Below are 20,593 nucleotides of genomic sequence, written 5' to 3' on the forward strand. Positions count from 1 at the left end.
ATATTATAATAAACATTATGGTAACAAAGAAAGTAGCAGATTTTGATGATGTATGTTTACCTGTAGTGAAAAAACATGAAACTCTGCCGCTAACTCTACATGTTAGTGTCCACTGCATGTTGATGTTTATTTGATGCTGTTTGGAAGTAAAAGCAAGATGAAGATAAGAAGGAATTCAGCAATATTTGTTTCGTCGATGATGAGAGAAATTGGCATTTTTTGAGTTGGAATTTAGAATAAAAAAGTGGAAATAGGTCAAATGAGTAGCACAGTTTGAAATTTAAATAATAATCAGTAGTGCATCAGTTATGGTAGTAGTAAATTATGGAAAAAGAAGTGAGAAATTAGTGGCCATTTAATTTAATTTAATTAATTCACAATGGTATCCTGCCCATAATTTTCCATCAACATATAAAACCAAAACCAGCTAGCTCTCATGTAATTTGAAATTGGTCATAATTACATGGATTCTGGATCTAAATTATCATCCTATATTTTAATTTTATTTTCATTTTTTTATTTTATTTCTTTTCTATTACTACCACTAAAAAAATGAAAATCATATGACAAATGTTTTTTCAACTATGTTAAGAGTGTAAAAAAATTAATTATTTATATAAAATGTATATTAAAAAGTAAATTAAATAAATATAAATTTATCAAACATCTACTCTAAAAGCACATGATAAGACTATTATTAATAAAATATTTTAAATATTTTTTTTAATAAATAAAAAATAAATGTATTAAATCTAAATTTTTTGTATATATTTAAAAAAATCTTAATTAATTATCTTAATATGTATCTTAAGACCCAAGTAGATAAATCTAATAAATGTTATATATAATAATTAATTTAGTAATTAAATTTTTTATATAACATTTTTTATGTTTTCTCTCTCACATTATAACAAATGCTACTGTGGGTTCGTTTGAAAAGTTTTAAAAGTAATTTTTTTGAACTTTTAATTTATGAAAAGTAATAGTATTAATGTTTGGTGCAATTTTTAAAATTAAATTGCAGCTTTCTAAGGAGCTATTTAGGAGCTTATAGAAATATTAAAAAAATGACTTTTCTAATAATACTACTACTTTTTATCACATTTTTATAAAATTCACTTTTATAACTAAAAATCCAAATACAAAATAACTTATTTATTTATAAACTACTTTTAATATAGTCATTTATTGTTAAATTATTTTTTCAAAAAGAACTAAAATCTTTATCCAAACTTGACCTATGTACTATCACGTCCGATTTTTTTATTTTATCTTTTATTTTACCATTAATGTGATAAAAACAAATGAAATAAATACCCATTGATAAATTACAATATACTAGTAAATATATAAATTATTTTTATTATAGTGAGATAATTATATTAATAAATATTAATACTAATATCTTTTATTTACACATTTTTATTTTATATTTAGTATCTCTTCTTTATTTATTTATTTACAACAATTAATTCATTATAGATCTTTTTATTTATTTATAAAATATATAATAAATTAATAATAAATATAAATTGAGTTGATATTAGAAATATTTTTTTAAAAATTTGTTGGCTTGGGAATCTCAACCGGGCACACATAACTAGATCTGGCTTGACTGGAGTCTCCATGGGTTGGGCTATAGCTGTGCATGGCGGCGCCGGCGACATCTCCCGTTCACTGCCACATGACCGCCGCCAGCCCCGTGAGGAAGCCATCCGCCACTGCCTTCAAATTGGCGTCGAAGCTCTTCAATCCAATTCGCCTCCTTTGGACGTGGTTGAGCTCGTGGTACAGTAACAACCGTAACGGTATTCTCTTCACTTTCTTCAAAGATTCTGTGATCTCATGCTTTTACTCTTCTGTATAGGTTCGTGAATTGGAGAATATTCCGCACTTCAATGCTGGTAGGGGTTCTGTGTTGACCTCCGAAGGCACAGTTGAAATGGAAGCTTCGATCATGGATGGCAACACTATGAGATGTGGTGCTGTTTCTGGTTTAACCACGGTTGTTAACGCCGTCTCTTTGGCTCGTCTTGTTATGGAGAAGACTCCTCATATATATCTTGCATTTGATGGAGCAGAGCAATTTGCAAGAGAACAAGTTAGGTCATCATTTCGTTGTTCTTTCTTTCTTTCTGTATCAACATTATTACTTTATTGAGTTAATACTCAAATTCATACATGGAAAATACTCAGATTCTCCAAATTAGTTTCCTAAAGATTTTATTAATCATAATACAATTGTAAGTCAAATTGGTGCTTTTATAAGTTAGATGATGATTTGTCTGTGTCATGCGGCATGATGACATAGAATGCTACCACGTAACCACGTGTCACACAATGATTGGTCAACTAATTATAACCATGAACACGTCAACCAATTAATTTGTGACACATGGTATTAACCTGCTATGTCATCATCTAATTGTATGATTTAGAAGTTCAGATTTGAATGCATATGCTCGTAAATTGTTGTTTTGAGATGAATACTTGTAGCTTGTAGATACATCTTCATTGTCGAATATTTCAGGGTGTTGAGATAGTAGATTCAAGCCATTTCATTACTCCTGAAAATGTTGAGAGACTGAAGCTAGCAAAAGAAGCCAATAGGGTCCAGGTATTTGAATTTGCCTATGCTCTGTGCTTTTTAGGTGGGGTTATTAAGTATGCTGAATTTAAAGTCGAAAAGTAGCATATCTTGTGTCACATTGATCTCTTCAACTTTTTGTATTGCTAACTTCAGATTGATTATAACGCCCAACCCATCCAAAATGATACTAAGAAGGAAAAGCCGTGTGCTAATGGGGATAGCCAAATTGGGACTGTTGGGTGTGTGGCTGTTGACAGTAATGGTAATCTAGCTTCTGCTACATCTACTGGAGGATTAGTGAACAAAATGGCTGGCAGAATCGGTGACACACCTGTCATAGGTGCCGGGACTTATGCCAATGAGCTTTGTGCAGTTTCAGCAACAGGTAAAGGTGAATCAATAATACGTGGGACGGTTGCAAGAGACGTGGCTGCCCTGATGGAGTTCAAAGGCCTCTCTCTCAAGGAAGCTGCTGATTGTGTTGTGCACGAGCGCACACCAAAGGGCACCGTTGGTTTGATCGCTGTGTCTGCTGCAGGAGAAGTTGTGATGTCTTTTAACACAACAGGCATGTTCCGTGGATGTGCTACCGAAGATGGCTACTCAGAGGTTGCTATTTGGTCTGATGCCCAAGTTGAGTAATCCTCATGTCTTTCCTGGTTTCAGAGCTTTATGTATCCTGACATCAGTAAATCTTTCTTACATGATTGATATCATAAGAAATTCTATCTCGAGTTACATAATGAAATACTATAGTTATGTTACGTCATCTATGATATAGTTTGTCCCGCATCTTGAATATGATCATATTCTATTATAATCCTGAGCTTTATGATGAAGTTCCTTGAAAATGAAGTTCCATTGCCGACTTCTTTGGCCTCATTTGTATGTGAAATATACAAATTTTATTGATTGTAATATATGGTAAATGATGGTTTTCCTTATGCTGTATGATCAAGAACCTTCTTAACTGAAAAATGACCAGTGATCCTAAATGGTGAATGCCACATTAGGATCAAAATTTTCTCCACCTAGGTGTACATTACCCTTCATTATTAAAATCCATAGTTGTCTAAACCTGAACTGTTTAGGTTTGTTGACTTGCAAGTTGCAACCAAGATGCTTTTGTAGGTAATTAAAAAACGATACAATTGATGAACTAATGACTAACCAATCAGGCTTTTGACTTTTTGTACAGTTATTCAGAAGTAGAATAACAAGTTAAATTTGAGTGCATCATAAAATTTCTTTCGTATCAGGTTCAATGATGGATCCGAATGCGTATGGAGTTTCAATGATTGGGACAAATAGAAAGAATGTGAGTGATAAGGAAAAAAAATTCCAAGAATAAAAGACACAGCAGCAAGGAAAAGATAAAGATAAAAAGAATGAGTTTACAGTAAAATTAGTCTTTAAAAGATAGATCATTCTCTAAATTTATTTTTGAATAATTTTATCAATCAAATTAGTCTTTCAAAGATTATAAATTAATCATTTTTATTCTTCCGTCACTCAATTAATAGTTTTCGTTAATGATTAATGATATAGAATATTAACTGACAATATACATGGCATAGCATATTCGATTGGACGCTGAACAAATATGTTTTTGAAAATTTATCAATTTAGTCTATTTTTTCAATTATATAAAGTATAATCCTAATATAACCTAACGCCATTAAATTAATAGATTTTGATAAATATATTTGTTCAGCATCCAATTGACTATATTAGGTATTATGTATGATGTGAGTTGACATTTCATATTATCAATCGTTGACGAAACCTGTTAATTGAGTAACTGAAGGACAAAAATGATTAATTTATAATTTTTGAAGGATCAATTTGATTGATAAAATCTTTTAAGAATGAATTTGAAAAACGAGTCATCAATTCGGAACTAATTTGACTATTAACCCTAAAAAGGATAGTTGGATAGTTATTTTTCTATTTACCTCCTGAGCACGTATCAGTGAGGAGGATGAGTTCCATGTATTGATTGTTGTGGTTGCCCCTCCGATGTGTCACAAAGCACAATAATTTTTTGGCAGATTGTTTTAACTTTTGTGTACTTACAGGTTAGAATCACCATATAGCTATTTCATCACAAAATAGAATAAGAGAGGGCACAAAAGGATTAGAAGGGAGTAATTGTATCGTGTTAGAGCTAGTTAAAGTAGTTACATTGTTATAGAAGTGCAATAGGTAGTAGAGGAGTTAAGTGCGTGTGTCAAAAAATAAAAGGGATGGAGTTGGCATGTTGTATCTTGATTCTTGAGGATTCATTCTGACTAGTAGTTTCTTGCACTCAAAATCAAGTAGGGTTCTACATTTATAAAGGTTTAACAATAGCATTGGTTAGTTAGCAAGATTTATTTTTTGTATCATAAAATTCATAACGAGTCTATTCTATGATGTAATTTGGCTACATTTTCAAGTTTTAGTAGTTTCTAAAAGGCCTTTAATAAGTGAAATTAAAATTAAAAGACTTCGTAGGGAACAAAATTAAATAGTTATTAGAGTCTAGTGTGACAATTTCAGTTCTTAGCACGCTGTTAATAATTCTGTGATAAAAACAAGGCTAGAGACTAACGTGAGTCTTGAATGCCAAATTGAATAAACTAATTGCCAAATTGAATAAACTAAAACTTTAACGACCAAATATAATTTCAAAGACCAATCTGAATATTAACTCGGCATTGAGTTATATACTCATCATCAATAGGTTGCAGGATTCATCAAGTTACTGTAAGGATCTCATAAAGCATGAGGAGATGAGTACAAAAATTGTTTCAATTCAATTACATCACTATTTGTCATTTGAAAGAGGTGATAAAATAAATTATTACAAGAATTACTAACGAACAAATCATTCTACTACTTGCAGAAGGGGAAAAGAAAGCCCCCACTAACCAAAAAAATGTATTCTCCCACATCTCTTCCCCTATGACATATGAACTTTCTAGTGTATAAGAAATCATTTTTGTTCTCTTTCAATGTCAAGATTGATAGCAGGGGGATGAAGGTAAAGAAAAATAAAAAATAATAAGAAAAAATCCTAGCAAAGTCAAAATTTCCTACTTCTGGCTCTACAGTAAGGAAACCACAGATCAATGAGTTCAAAATATCTGGGGTTGCAGAATTCCATAAGCATAGAGAAGTAGTGCATTTCAACTTGTGGCACAGTCTTGCAGATAAGGGTGACTTTGATTTATGTACTTGTCCCATAGTGGCTTATACCTGCCTATAGCAAACTTCAGCCATGGCTTCATGTTCCCGTTGAAGTGAATGACTGCCGCACTTTCAATCAGACGGTTATCAATATTAAGGTCATAACCCAATCCTAAAACATGCCATCTTCTGTCAAGTGGCTCTGTCAGACCATAAAAACATAGAAGACCAGGAGGAAGAGTCCCAAGCTTCCAGAGTGTCCCATCAGCGTTCTGCTCTTGCCAGTAATGATATTTGGCGGTCGCATTCGCCTTCCTCCATGCAACCAAGTCAAAAATGTTCATACCGAATGCCCATGCACATGCCTGAGGGTCAAACTTTGAGCTTATAATTGAGTTTGAGAAGTTGAGATATTTGTAGTACCGATGAAATGCTTCAAGGCAAGTTTCCACTGCACCATTTACATTGCCATGCAGATCCAGTGAGAAAAGCTGAGTCAGGTCCTTCTGTACAACAACATCATCATCCAAGAAAACAACCTTCTCAAGTTGTGGATAAATCTCGGGGATGTAAAACCGAAGATGATTCAATAAAGACAAAAATTTGGGATTCCGCATTTTCGGTTCGACATTTGCATCCTGATATAGCCCAAAATAAAAGGTTTTTGAGTCTGGATTCAGGAGCTGCTTGACAATAGGAGAATAACTTGCATTCAACCAGTGAAACTCCTCAATATTCTGTACCTCTATGGTGGCCCCTTTAAAGTCATTACTGAGGAACCATGTTTGCACTGCTCCATAATTGACTCCATCAGTGACTATGTGAAAGACTAACTGCTTTGGATGGTCAGCATTGGAGACAGTTGAATTAACAACTACTGAGGTTGCCAGTACATTATCTGAAAATATGCAGAAATGATAGAGATTGTTGTCCACAAGCCGCTGCGAGTTTTTCTTCTCATCTGAGAGTGCTTTCAGAGATGGCTTCTTTAGCCAATCAGACATGAGTTTCACATTTAAGCAATGAAGACTCTTCGGTAACCCCTCGGCTGCTATTTGACCAAACACGGTACTTTGAACCGTGGCTGCATTGGCACGCTCTTCAAGAGCTTGAATATGCGATTTCATAGTCACTATTGTGGTTGCAATGTCATAATGAATGTCTTGTGCCTTAAAAATTAGAGAAGAAAGGCTTTTAATAATTGGCTCCGCTTCCTCCAGTGTTACGGGCTCCCCTGTCATCGCAGCTTTCGAAAGCAAAAGCTGGCAGCCTCTGATCTTTGCGCTAAGCTGCCAAGCAAGGTGAAGATTGTTGTGCTCTTTGGCAATAACTACATAAGCCTTGGCAAGAATCATTTGTTGGGTTAACTGTCGTGAAAATGATTTTACACTTAAAATTTCTTCAGTAAAATTCAAACTCTCCTTAGCAAAATGTTCAAGTCTAGCATTTCTCTCCTGCAAAGGAAAATCACCTGCCTTATAAGTACCAGAAGGTGGAGAATAATAAACTACTTGGAAGAAGTACCACTATCAACTAAGCATAACAACAGTCATTCACTAATATGTAACCTCCACATCCCATACTTTTTCACTCCATGTGTTATCAACACATACTTTGAACATGTTTATTAGTTCATATTGGTGACAGTCAACTTTAGCTTTTGATATCATCCAGAATCTTGAGTCCGCCACTTTAGGTTTTGATATCATGGTTTCAGATATTTTCCTAAGTGTTGGATGCTTAGAGTGGATTTTATGTATCAACAATTGAAAGCGGAATGATGTGCAAGTAAAGACAGAACAGTTTCCAAACCTAATAATTAGTTCATGTTTTAGATTCTAATACTAATCACCAAATGATACCAGTCAACAAAATATGTTCTTTGGACTCTTTCACTTCAGGCTGATACTAAATATATTTTCCAAAAATGAAAAAAAAAAAAAAGTTTCCTATCCTTGTCGCTGACCTTTTCCATGCAAAATCTATTATTACTTTATTAGCTTCTTCAATCTAACTCAATCAATTTTTATCTACCTAACACCTTTTCCTCAATAGGACCCAAACACAGTCCAATGTAGCCAAATTACAAATGAAACGTTTGATAACATGATAACCGAAGACACTTTAGAACATAGAAACAAATTCCAACAATATGAATACAGTCTCAGATAATTTCCCATAGTTCATCCAGCAACAGAAATTACAATCTTGACCAAACATGCAAAAACTGTACAGGTAATGGTAATGTTGTGATGCCAGCCCAAAAGGAAAATGCATTATTAAAATAAGGAGCTAATCATCGGTTGCCTTCTTTCTGGTTTATGCAGGATAACCCTCAGGATGCCAGACTATTGCCTCAGCATCAACCATGAGATTAAATTGCATCAGTAATCACAGCAAATAACCAAGATATTTCAGTTTTGGCTATTTAGTTGACTATGCTAAATAATTGTGGTGAAACACACAAATCAATTAGCCATGTAAAACTGTTCTATTGATAACCCAGTACTGGAGAAGTTTCAAGTATACAGATATATAGAAATAATGAGGAAATGCATTGTCCTTCAAAAAATAAAAAAGTATTGAAACATTTACTATTGAATCTAGGATGAAATGAGATTGAAAAAACTATACTTTCTAATTGTAAGCTCGAAAATAGTGCACAAAACAACAACATTGATACCACTCATTAAAATACAACTAACATATCAAGGCTTCATTGTTATTGAAAAAGAGCAATTAGAAGAAGAGAAGGGCGGATAAATACAAGCATCATGATAAAACAGTTCAGTCCAAGGATACAACTTTCACGTGTGAAACAAGAGAGGAAGATAGTATTGAGATTCAAGATAACACTGATCCACATTGAAAACACTTCAATCTCAGCTGTATATTTTAAAGTAACTGACAACTTAATTCACTTTAGGATATTTTCAATAAATATCAATTGCTTTCTTCCTATTCCAATGCTAGCTATCAGATTGAGGCAGCTAACAAACACAAAAACCGTTAAGACGAATTGATCTAAACCGCAGTTCATTGACAGTGAGCAAAAATGTGATGAACTCAATTACAGTAGTTGAAATGCAAAGAGAACAACACAATAACACATCGACATAACTACCCATCAGATTAACAAAACCGATTCAAACAGCATTGAAACTAAGCTCCAAGCAGAAATCCCATCATAATCAAACTCTAAAAGATAAAAAATTGATCACCAAAAACACAACAAACAATGAGACAAATGATCAAACAGAAGATATGCATCGTAATTTTTATTACCAGCAACGGATACTCGTCCCGATCTTCATTCTGATTATGATGCACAACGAACAAGACTAACCCTACAACAGAGGACAAACCAAGGAGAACCCAGATCCAATAAGAGAACCTCCGTCGAACCGGGCGCCGAAAATCGGCGGCCCGTCGCCGCATCTTTCGGCGGTTGCGTCCACAATTCAGAGCCGAATCGAGGATTCAGAGCGACCCATGTGTTCGATTCGATCGAGAATCCATAAAAATCGATCCTTTTGAGGCACTAATAGCAAGGGAGCTTATGATTGATGGTGCCAATAATTAAAGGGGCCCCCTTTGTTGAGTGCTTGTGAAGTGAAGACAAAAAGAATCTACGTAACATGCAGTTGCTGCATTCGGAGTGAGTGAGGATTGTTGCAATCTGAGATTTTGAAAAAGCTGATTGGAAAATGTTGATCTGTTCTTCTATGATGAGGATTTTAGTGACAGTAAGATGGAGTCGGAGAATAAGAGTTAAAGACCGACAAATAATGGTAAATTAAAATGTGAGATTTTAGATTAAGAAACTAAAAATGAACTCAACTGAATTTTTAGGAAAAGAAAAATACTGTGTATGCTGGTTAACTGGTTTAGTTCAATAAATGAGATTTGGAAAAGTTTATTTTTTAATAATTACTCAAATCGGATTTTGAAGTTTTTAATGTTAGAGAGCTAGTATTTTAAGTTTTAAAATATATAAAATAGTCTTATTTTTTTAATTATTTTTATTTAACTAAAATGATTATTTAGAATTTTTTAAAAATTTTAAGATTATTTTAAAATTTTTTAAATTTTTTAGAGGCTGTTTTATATTACTCTTCGAATTAAATTAAAAAAACTATATTATCTAATAAAAATAAATATTATGAATTATATTGTGTATTTTAAAATTTAAAAAAAATAAAATATCTAATATTAAAAATGTCAGCGATTAATTTAGATAATTGTTCTTTATTCTTTTTTTATCGAAAACATGTATTATAGTACATGCAATCTATTTGATGTAAGAATACAGGAAAAATAATTATTTTAGTGTTAACTCATATTTTAATAATGTTTTGATTTTCTAATAAAAAAAATTTTAAATTCTTTATTTTATTCATATTTATAAAATATAAATGTACATTTAAAATTTTATTCACTTAAAAATTCAAAAATGTAAATTAAGAAAAGTAATTGACAATCTTAATTTATTTTTTAATTATTTTTTTAAAATTTAATTTTAATACATTGTAAATATAAAATATTTATACAATTATATAATGTTATGCTAGCAAAAGATATCTTTTATCTTAAAAACATATTTGATTGAATATAATAAATTAATAAAAATATTATATAATTTTATTTATTTAATAAAGAATATTTAAAGGTGAATTATTTTCTAATTTCTATATAAAATAAAGGTAGAGAGAAAATAAACACTACACCCAATTACAGTTAATTTTCTGCCAAACAGAATAACATCTTCATCAAACTTATATTACAAAAAATAATTTTTGAACATTTAATTTATTCTACTATATTAATATTTACTTTATGAATATTACATTTTGGTGTAGGCGCGTAGCTCCAATTTGACAAACAAATTCCTCTTATTATTTTACAGAACAAAGCACAAATAATACTGAAAACTACTGTTTTTCATTAGCATACCGAGTTAATTTTCCTCGCACCTTTTCATTCATTTAATGCCTGAATCTTACACATCAAGTAACATGTTTCATTAATAATCACATTAATTAACTATTTTATTAACTATATATATATATATATATATATATATATATATATATATATATATATATATATTATTTTAGAGCAATGCTAGAAACCAAAAGGGTATTAGTCAAAAATCAGCCAAATACTTTTGGATGAATTCAAAATCTCTACGAGTTAATATATATGGATGTTTCTTCTGCTAGGTATCAGAATGTTTCTTTTTCATACTAAATAGATGTTCTTTTATATATTTTTTGAATTTTTTTGTATTGCAAATGTGAATGTCTCTATTTCTTTAAGAATTTCATATTTATTTTTTAAATTTTATAGATATTTAATTATTTTTGCTAAAATATAATTGGATGTTTCTTTTGTTAAGTATTATGATTTTTTTATATTAAATAAATGTTTTTTTATAATTTTGTAATTATGTAGTTTGCAGTCTCTTTAATCATCAAAATGACACCTAATATCCCAAAATACAGAGTAACATCTTCTTATAAACAATGAAATCAACTTTCTCCCAAATATTACAAACAAAATTATCAACCGTCTCCTAACCCAAGTAGTTAGCACCGTCCAGCCAATTGGACCTCAGGAGCCCAACCTCCAGCTGGAACACGTCGCAAATGTTTTTAAACTATACGGTGGTCTTCAAGATAAAGTTTTTAATCCTTCTAAATTGCTACAAGGAAGAGAAAAAATGTTTCTAAACCATACGGTGTGGTCTCCAAATAAAAACAAAGTAAATGAAGCATGTTGTACCTTTTCAAGTTGATCAAATCCATCTAGTTGATTAAGCAACTCCATCAGTGTTTTCTGAATCTTACTATCAGCAGAGCGCCCGCATTGGTGAGAGAGAAGTGGGTGTGTGTGATTGTTGGAGGTGGATAGATTAATGTGAGAGAAAAAAGGAAGGCTTTTATAGGTTTTAATTTTTGGCTGATAACCTTTTGGTTTCAAATACTTTTCCATTATTTTATTGAGTTAGTTATAGTTATTTTTGACTGATTTTCTTTGGTTAGCAAACATTTCCGTAATTTTAATACATTGACATTATAAAACGTTTTTATAGAATGGTACAATCACATTTATTCTTTTAAATAACCATTCAGACATTTACGTAATCAACGCAAAAATTAGTTATTGTTATTATGTATTACGTAAAAATTACTTTAGTTATAGTGCATCAAAATTAAATTTTATTTTATTTAAGCCAAAAACCAAAAGTTTTTATGGCGTTTGGTAGAAATTAAATAGCCTCCAAGTTTCTTAATCTTCCTTCTCACAGCAATGGTCATGCAAGGTGAGTTCTGCTTCAAGCAATACTCAACAACCTCAGATCTCGTCCTCATCCGCAGCCTCCTCTTCGCCATCAGCCGCCGCACCAATGATCGCTTCCTTTGTCCGACTACCAACAGCGACACGCTTTGTTGCTTCGCTTCTTGCACTATGGCAGCGCCCTTTTCCTCTGCTTCAAGCATTACTACACTTACTTGCACCTCAAGAAACAGAGGAATACAACATGTTACATAAGCTGAACAATGTTCCATTTCCTAGAAATCAATGAAATACTTTTTAATTTGAAATTTACTCGGGGTTTCTTTATTTCGCATATGTTTTTTATTTTAAGCAGAAGTTGATAAGCCTTTAAATTAAACTTTCTTTCATTAGAATCTGTCTATCAAATCATCAAATTAATAAAAGGAAACAAAAAAAAGTGTAATAATATTATATATTGGCATGGATATAAATCTATTACTTGTAACTACTTAAGAAAACTCATTATCTTATGTATGTCTAAAATATTTGGAAGAAAATAAAAAATTAATTCAAAACATATTAAAATGATCTTATTTTACATTCTTTAATATTGCTGAAATAATTGGATAATTTTGGATTGTTGTATTTCGTTATTGAATTAAATATTTGATTATTTGTAAATAAATAAGATCTAACTAGTATGTTGTTCCCAGGACGGTTAAAATTATCTATATTATTAGCATAGATATAAATCTATTACTTCATACTTAAGAAAACTCATAATTCACAATAACACATAATGGAATCTTTGTAAATAATAACATTTGTGATTCTCACCTTCTCTATTAGTGGGTTTGGCTACATGAACAAGAATAACATTGTCTTGTCTCTGAATAGTGTGAGAGAGTGCCCAATCTAGAGCACCCTTAGCTTCAAAGCTAGAATCCACAACCACCATAACCCGGTTGTTGCCACCAGTTTCAACACCACTTTCATCAGCCTTGTCTCTACAAGATTCATGCACATCGTTGCTCGAAAACTCTGTTCTAGAAGCAGAAGAAGCTCTTACGTGAGAGGTCGCGTTACCAAAGCACAAACCTCGCAACCTCAGTCGTGGCCTGCTTCTTCCTAGTCCCTTTTTTTTTTTTTTTTTCAAATTGTAAGGAATTAATATGAAGTTATGAACAATGGAACTGTTACTATACTATATAGTATGAGCTAATAATATATAGTGTGTTCATTTGGTAACATAAAATTGAACAATGCCAGCTTCAATATTCAATGTGACACTTGACTTTGATATTTATTTATTTGTCTTTTGGTCACGATCCAACCTCTCAAAGAGACATTTAATGATTTATTTGTTTGTTTATGTGTGATTTTCTTAGTAGGGAGGCCAGTTCTGTATGAACGTGGTCGGAATCATGAAGATCTTGGATTGATGAACAAGAGTTGACAATGTTAACACACGTATAGAGGAATAATTTTGAGGGAATGCACCACAATTAGAATAATCAAAGAAAATTAAGAAAACACACCAATGAAATGAACTTTGAGATAATTAGGTGTAGCGGAGATGGCGTTAATTAGAATTTGAAGACATCAAGGAAACATGGGCACACGTACTGATGTAATCTCGACAAGTATAATTTTTAATTGATAAATAATTATAACTTAACTTATTTAAGAACAAGTCCGGTATTATGGATATGTGATAAAATACAATAGTATCGTTTGACCTATATAGCTAATTTTGTTATTGTTAGACAAAAATTTTTATATATATTTGAATAACTTTTGTTGTTTTAAATATATTAATGAATTTGAAAAGTAAAGGAGACAATTATTTTGAGTTAAGAAAGTGTAATTGAAGTAGAGTATGTATGATGTGTATCTTCAAATATTTGTAATAAAATGTAAACATTATATTCATTTTGAGCATGGGTGTTCAATTAACACCGAAATAAGCAAAATTGTAATTTGTAAAAGTACTTTCATGTAATTTAAACTCTATTTTGCAAAAGTGCTTTGTTCTTATCAAATTCCTTCCAGTAATAAATGATTATATTCATTGAATCCATACAAGACTATAAAATCAGTTCACATTGTGGATTCAGGTTCATCTGCAATAATATTCCATGAGTTCCTTCAAGTAAGTAATAAACATGAATGCCAATAATAGTATTGAAATTTTCACTGTGACAGATATGTTAAAAAATATTTACCAAACATTCATCAATTCTTTTTCTACCCAACGACTGGTTCTCATTTTACAACGGAATCTAACTTAGCATTCACCTACAATAATACATGAGTTAGCCTAATTTTCCTACTAATACTTAATTGACAAATAATGAGTTCAATTTGAGTGGTTTAGAAGTAAATAAGCATAGATGTTGCTTGAGTTTTTAAAACGTTTCCTTTATCATTTCTTGTTCTTTTTTCTAATACGTTTACAACACACTAGTATTAACAGAGATTTCTCTGCATCGTCTAAGATCTTTAGTGTAGCATATTCTTACCAATGCTTTGAAACAATCTCGTATTCAATTGTAAACAGGACACTAAACATAATTAAATTACTGCACCTATGCCATTTTTCTTCCATGATGACACATAACGCTAATTCATAGCATTTGGATGGTTAATAGTTAAAATAATCCCTCAAAAATCACACATGCATTGTCTTGATTCTCACGGAAAGATCAAGCACCTCAAATTGAACCCTAAAAAATGATACCACCGTATTGGTCTTTGCATAGACTGACTGTTATATCTGACCAATTTCTTCGATAACAAAATTGATAGTTATCTTTCAGAGGCTATTGTGATCATTAATCCTATCTTATTCTTAGATAAAGAAGAAAAAAGATAGCAGCACGAACAGTATCTGTATCTATAACGCGAGCCATTGCCACTATTAACTATGAACATGACTTTGCTCTTCATCATGAGGCAGCAAACAAGGAAGAAGGAAATAAAAATTGTGCCACAAACAGCATGAGAACTTATACTCAAATATGGTTTACACAATATTGGTAAATTCATCAGAAAGAAAAGAACAAGTTTGGAACACTACACTCTGGACTTGTTATTATTCTTAAAATCGAAGAGCGGTTGTCCATGTACCTTGCACACTAGGGCGCTTGGTTACATGCCTTGTCCTCAGTTTGATCACCTTTCTTCCCAATGCATTCCTTAGCCTCGTTGCATGGTGAAGTACATCTTCTGGATCCATGTTCTTCACGCATATAACTCGCTCGTTTTTGTTCTCTGTAATTCCCATCACAATCACTCATTCAACTTTTAGTAATTAGCCAAGAAAAGATCCCCCGAGTGAGTTGTACAATCCAACTTTTGTTAATTAATTAACAAAGAAGAAATCTTACTATAAAAAGCCTTCAAATGTGGATGCTGACCACGAATGAGTTCAGTAACAACCTCTAATTGAGGATTCTTCTCCTTAAACACAGGCAATTCCGACTCCATAAAAGCCCTATTATTATTTAAAATAAAAGTAAGAATCGGATCATCAACACAGAGTAAAATATGAGAAGAAAAAGAAGAATAAGATGCAGTAACAGTTATAAAGTGATAGGAATCAGGGATTTTGGATTAGGAACGACGAAAGAAAGCAGCATGTTAGTAAACGCAGTATAGAGAGAAGAAGGAGGATCAAATGGAGGGTACCTTATACCTCTACTGCTTCCGCCCCAATTGCAATAGCTAACAATGAGCTTCTGAAGTTGCCATACTCCTCTCAGAGCCATCCCACAAAGACTGGAATGAACACAGCTATGAGATTATCAGAGCTTAGTCCTAGTGTGCGTCTCTCTCTGCACGAGGGATGAATATTCTGGAAAGGAAATAGCCAACTTAGAGGAAGCTTGTGATTGACTATCAATATTGGAATCCGGAGAAATATCAACCGAATTATTACAAGATGGCTTGCTATACACATGTGCTTCTTGATTATTAATATTGTCCATAGCTGAAAAAGAAAATCGTAATTAAATCTAATTCTAATAACCAACCACAAGAAACCCAACAACAAGAACAACTAGCACAGCAACAATTATTCAGGCAACAATTATTCAGTAGCATTTCTAGCTAAAAGTAGTAACATATCATAGTGCCAAAATCTCAAATTGTAACACGAGCAATATGAACATAGCAAATAAATTAAAAAATCCAACACAGCAAGGGATCAAAGAGGAGTAGAGGACTTACCTCGGGAACACGGGAAGGCGACGGAGACAGCGACGGCAAAGAAGAAGATGGCCGGAGAAGAGGCAGAGGAGACCATACTGAGAATAGGAATGGCAACGGGTCTCCATGGGGGGCAGCGGCGATCCCACCCACCTTCCCCTTCCATTATCTGTCCCCTATGATGCACGGACACGGGACACGACACAATACGACACGGGACACGCCAATACGTAAATTTTAAAACCTTATAAGACACGGAGACACGCATACATATAAAATATAAAGTATTTTTTTAGATAAATCATAATACTATTTTGATATTTTATCGATAATAACATATAAATTAATTTTTTAATTATTTTTAATATCTTATTTTAATTATATCAAGTATTTAAAATATTTTTGTTTTAATATATAACAATATGTACTACATCTAAATTTATTTCAAGAATATATGTTAAGAACAAAATTGGACACGCTGACAAATGATGGTATTTCAGTGTGTCCAAATGTGTCTGGAGGAGAATTTTTTATTTTTTATTAAGACACGGTTGGACAAAACAGACACGCGTATCGAACGAGTGTCGATGAGTGTCGTGTCTGAAATGTGTCCGACACGCGGACACAACAACTCAACGAAGTGTCCATGCTGCATAGTCTGTCCCCGTCCCCCGATGGGTAGGGGGACCCCATATCCACCGGGACCTAGGTATCCACAGATATACGTGGAGCTTTTAAGAACGAAAAAATTTTGCAAAAAATTGATAATAGAATCAAAATACGCAGAACAGAGACAGTGATAACAACAAATCCACAGAGGCACTGATAATAGCAAACCACAGAAATCATTTTGACAACAGAATCAAAAAACACACAGAACAGAGGAGAACAGCAAATTCCCAAAGGATAAAAATTAACAAATGCTTCAACGTAAATGAAAACTACAGAAGCCGACTTAACGGAAGGAAGAGGAGCCAATGGTGGAGGCTGACGATGACTATGAAGAACAACGAAGACAGGACCTCACTGGTGCTGGAAGACGACGATGGCGCGACGCTCTTGACGCAAGAAGACGGCGACTGCGCGATGCTCCGTTCAACATACTCTATATATATTTCTACCATAGAGAAATAAAAAATGCAAGTATAAATTCTTTAATTAGACTTTTATTTAACTTCAATATTATTGATTGAGGGGCGGCACCATTAGAATAGAAGTTCAAAATCGAAGGAAACCTTATTTTCTTCCGTTAAAATGGATCCGAGATTAAGTTGAAGGAATGATAAATATGAAAATATGATTCTCTGTTCATAAAATTTGTGAAATTATGTAGATTGATCTGGAGACGAGGTAGAACTATAGTAATTTATTCCAATCCAAGGCATAAACAAAGACAAGGATAACGATAATATTTCCACAAAAGTTACAAGAGAGGGCTTTGAATTATAAAGGACTGGGTGCGCAAATAAAAAAAATAAAAAAAAGATATAGATATTGAAATTCAAAATTTTTTTTACATGAAAACTTAGAAATTATATAATATTCTCTATTATATATAATATGATTTTATAATAATATTTATTATATATTAATATTTTTGAATATGTAAAAATTTTAAATTATTGAATGAATATAGAAATTCTATTTCGAATATTTCAAAATTTATATATATATATATATATATATATATATATATATATATATATATATATATATATATATATATATATTAGAACTATTCTAATAGAATACAATATAAAAAAGAGATATTAGATAGAGAGATTTTGGGGATCTAAAATTGGAAATTCAATTTTTGTTAGTTGTATATTAACACAAATAGAATGCCAATTTTGAGAATATTAATTCTAGTTTCTAATTAAAAAAAAAGAAATATAATAAAACATCTGATTTTTTGACATGAAATGAATATATCCATACATCTCAGACTTCCTTTTAGATTATGAGATAATATTTGTTTTGGGAAGGTAATCTGCGACGGTGAGAGAGTTTAGAGGGAGTGCGACAGTGAGGGGGGTTTTGGGGGACAGCAGCCAGTAGTGAGAAATTGAAGAAGAAAGGTGGGTGTAGTGGTCTTGAAGTCTGAAGAGAAAAGAGCATAGTTGTCAGAACCGAACCGGTGATTAAACCGGTTAGGTTACTAGGTCACTGGATCAATCGGTGGATCACGGATTGAACCGGTTGACTCGGTCTCACGTAAATAAAAAAACATAAAATAGTAAAAACTTAAAATTAAAATTTGAAATACATATTATCACTTTGTCACTAACATTTTAACAACAATCATCTCAATTTCTAAAAATAACTAATTCTGCCAAATCATTATTTGTCAAAGACGTCTGCTGCAGATAAAGGGGATAGAAGAAAGCAATAAAATTTCAAAAATTTGAACCTTTACACGAAAAACTTAGAACATGAGAAGTGCCAAATACTTCCTAGTTTAAACTCTTGCAAACAAAACCAAGCCATCAAAGATTATGCAACAGAATAAACATGAGCAGAACAATATAAATTAACAGAATCTATCTACTATCCAAAACAATAAAAACAAAACAGCTCAATTCACAAAATCTATCCACTATCCAACAATATAAATTCACATAACAATATAAAAACAGCCTCTCAATTCACCATAATGATATAAAATCAGCAACCAATCAAACCCTAAACACTAACAATCAGAAAAACAAAAGCATCAATCAACCATTAAACCTACATAAGTCCCTCAGTTAATCAGAAAAACAAAAGCATCAATCAACAGATTCAGTTAATCAACATCATTAAACAGTTCCTCAGTTAATCAAATTATAACCCAATAAGGCAATAAGTCAATAACTGAATAAATAAAAAAAAATTAAAAAACATACCTGAGAAGAGGGAGACCAAGCACGGCGAAGCAGAGACGGGCAAGGGGAAGGCAGCAACGACGGTGAGCCACGCCGGACGAGGACGCGACGACGATGACAATGACGACGACGCGAGACGCAGTCACGCAGAGGAGGCGACGAGCCAGGAAGGAGATGCACATGGGTCAACGCGAGAGTCACGAGACGAAGCAGAGTAGCCCGGCGGTGGCGGTGGCGGTGGGCGGTGCTTTTTTGGGAGTGTGAGGGTCAGAGGCTCTACTCCTTAAGAGAGACTGAGAGAGTTAGGGGGGATGGGGGCTACTGCTGCTCGAACAGGGAGAGGGTTGCTTTTTTTTTTGTGAGAAAGGGGGGTTTAAAGACCCCAAAACAGAACAAAGAAAAACAACTAGACCAGTCCTCTAAAGAGGGGAACAACAGCTATATCAGTGACAAGAATGTGTGCAATCTCAGCAGGGGCCGAATCAAAAGTATGCAATCCAAATGGGAGGTGTTGTCCTTTCTTTGCTAAATGATCAGCAGCAAAGTTTGCTTCCCTGGGAACATGACTCCAATACACTTGAGGAATTCGATTAGCATGGATCTTAATCTCTTCAACAAGGGAAGAGCACGGGTGGCCCGCAGGACATCCATGAGAGATAAATTTCAGAGCAGCAGCCAAATCAGATTCCACGATAACAATAGACTGAGTAAGATTAGAGGTAATTTTAAGGCCATGGATTATACCCCAAAGCTTAGCATGCATAATTGAGCAACTTCCAAGGTTACAAGAGAAGCCTTTCACGAAGCCTCCAAGATGGTTCCTAACAATTCCACCACACGCCGCATTATTTATATGCGCAAAAAGAGAGCCATCAACATTTAGTTTCACAACATCTTCGCTAGGGGGAGTCCAGCATATTGGACGATCATGCTTGGCACTATAGGTGCTTAACTGAGTCGTATTCCTTGTGATCGGCTGAACTCATCACTTCGGGTTCGAATTTGAACTAGGACTGAAGGTGCAGGACTGTCTTGACCTTCAAAAATTAGCTTGTTGTGGAAGAACCAGATTGAGGATGTAGCGACACCAAAAATGCATTGCCAGTTGTTGTGTGTGGAAAGGTTAGCTTTAATCCAATCATGCATGCTTGAATTAAAGAAACCTTGTTTCCACATTGGGGGTAAAAGGGCATTCCAGATGCTAGACGCAAAAGCACAATCTCTTAGTACATGAAGTGTGGTTTCACTGTGATTGCTACATCTTGGACAGAGAGGGGAGTTTGATAAGTGACGACGTTGTCTCTCCACGTTAGTTAGGATTGCATTATTAGCAACTAACCACAGGAAATACCTGATACGTTCGGATCCTCTCCAACGCCAAACAAGATTGAATATGTCATTGAGAGGAGGCTGATTAGTACAAAGGGCTTGGTATGACAGTTTGAGGTTGAAAGAACCATCCGATGACAGGTTCCAT

General features: G+C 33.1%; 4 protein-coding genes across 7 annotated transcripts; 1 reads left to right on the forward strand and 3 right to left on the reverse strand.

Moving 5' to 3' along the window:
• The first annotated feature begins 1,540 nt into the window (after positions 1-1,540).
• Positions 1,541-3,534, forward strand: LOC112709291 (isoaspartyl peptidase/L-asparaginase). The gene is made up of 4 exons (XM_025761188.3): positions 1,541-1,788; positions 1,868-2,101; positions 2,531-2,617; positions 2,744-3,534. The coding sequence occupies exons 1-4, from the start codon at positions 1,627-1,629 to the stop codon at positions 3,230-3,232; spliced, it is 972 nt and encodes a 323-aa protein (XP_025616973.1). The 5' UTR covers positions 1,541-1,626; the 3' UTR covers positions 3,233-3,534.
• Positions 3,535-5,365: 1,831 nt separating this feature from the next.
• LOC112709301 (hexosyltransferase GAUT11) lies at positions 5,366-9,611 on the reverse strand. The gene is made up of 2 exons (XM_025761196.2): positions 9,047-9,611; positions 5,366-7,215 (listed from the first exon to the last, which is right to left on the reverse strand). Exons 1-2 carry the CDS (start codon positions 9,197-9,199, stop codon positions 5,761-5,763), a joined length of 1,608 nt encoding a protein of 535 aa, XP_025616981.1. The 5' UTR covers positions 9,200-9,611; the 3' UTR covers positions 5,366-5,760.
• A 2,362-nt stretch (positions 9,612-11,973) lies between these two features.
• On the reverse strand, positions 11,974-14,955 carry LOC112772015 (uncharacterized). Its single transcript, XM_072233383.1, has 3 exons — positions 14,929-14,955; positions 12,840-13,178; positions 11,974-12,336 (listed from the first exon to the last, which is right to left on the reverse strand). Exons 1-3 carry the CDS (start codon positions 14,953-14,955, stop codon positions 11,992-11,994), a joined length of 711 nt encoding a protein of 236 aa, XP_072089484.1. The 3' UTR covers positions 11,974-11,991.
• A 61-nt stretch (positions 14,956-15,016) lies between these two features.
• LOC112709304 (large ribosomal subunit protein mL43-like) lies at positions 15,017-19,253 on the reverse strand. 4 transcript variants are annotated; one of them, XM_072202740.1, is made up of 5 exons: positions 16,274-16,403; positions 15,984-16,034; positions 15,734-15,899; positions 15,433-15,539; positions 15,017-15,316 (listed from the first exon to the last, which is right to left on the reverse strand). In XM_072202740.1, exons 3-5 carry the CDS (start codon positions 15,811-15,813, stop codon positions 15,144-15,146), a joined length of 360 nt encoding a protein of 119 aa, XP_072058841.1. In that variant the 5' UTR covers positions 15,814-15,899; positions 15,984-16,034; positions 16,274-16,403; the 3' UTR covers positions 15,017-15,143. The 4 variants fall into 4 exon arrangements, with proteins under 4 accessions (XP_072058841.1, XP_025616984.1, XP_025616989.1 ...); XM_025761199.3 differs by lacking the exons at positions 15,984-16,034; positions 16,274-16,403 and adding an exon at positions 19,138-19,253; XM_025761204.2 differs by having other exon boundaries at positions 15,734-16,034; positions 16,274-16,429.
• Positions 19,254-20,593: the final 1,340 nt, after the last annotated feature.

Source organism: Arachis hypogaea, chromosome 1 (genome assembly GCF_003086295.3).
Source record: "Arachis hypogaea cultivar Tifrunner chromosome 1, arahy.Tifrunner.gnm2.J5K5, whole genome shotgun sequence".
In the NCBI taxonomy this organism is placed as follows: Eukaryota; Viridiplantae; Streptophyta; class Magnoliopsida; order Fabales; family Fabaceae; genus Arachis; species Arachis hypogaea.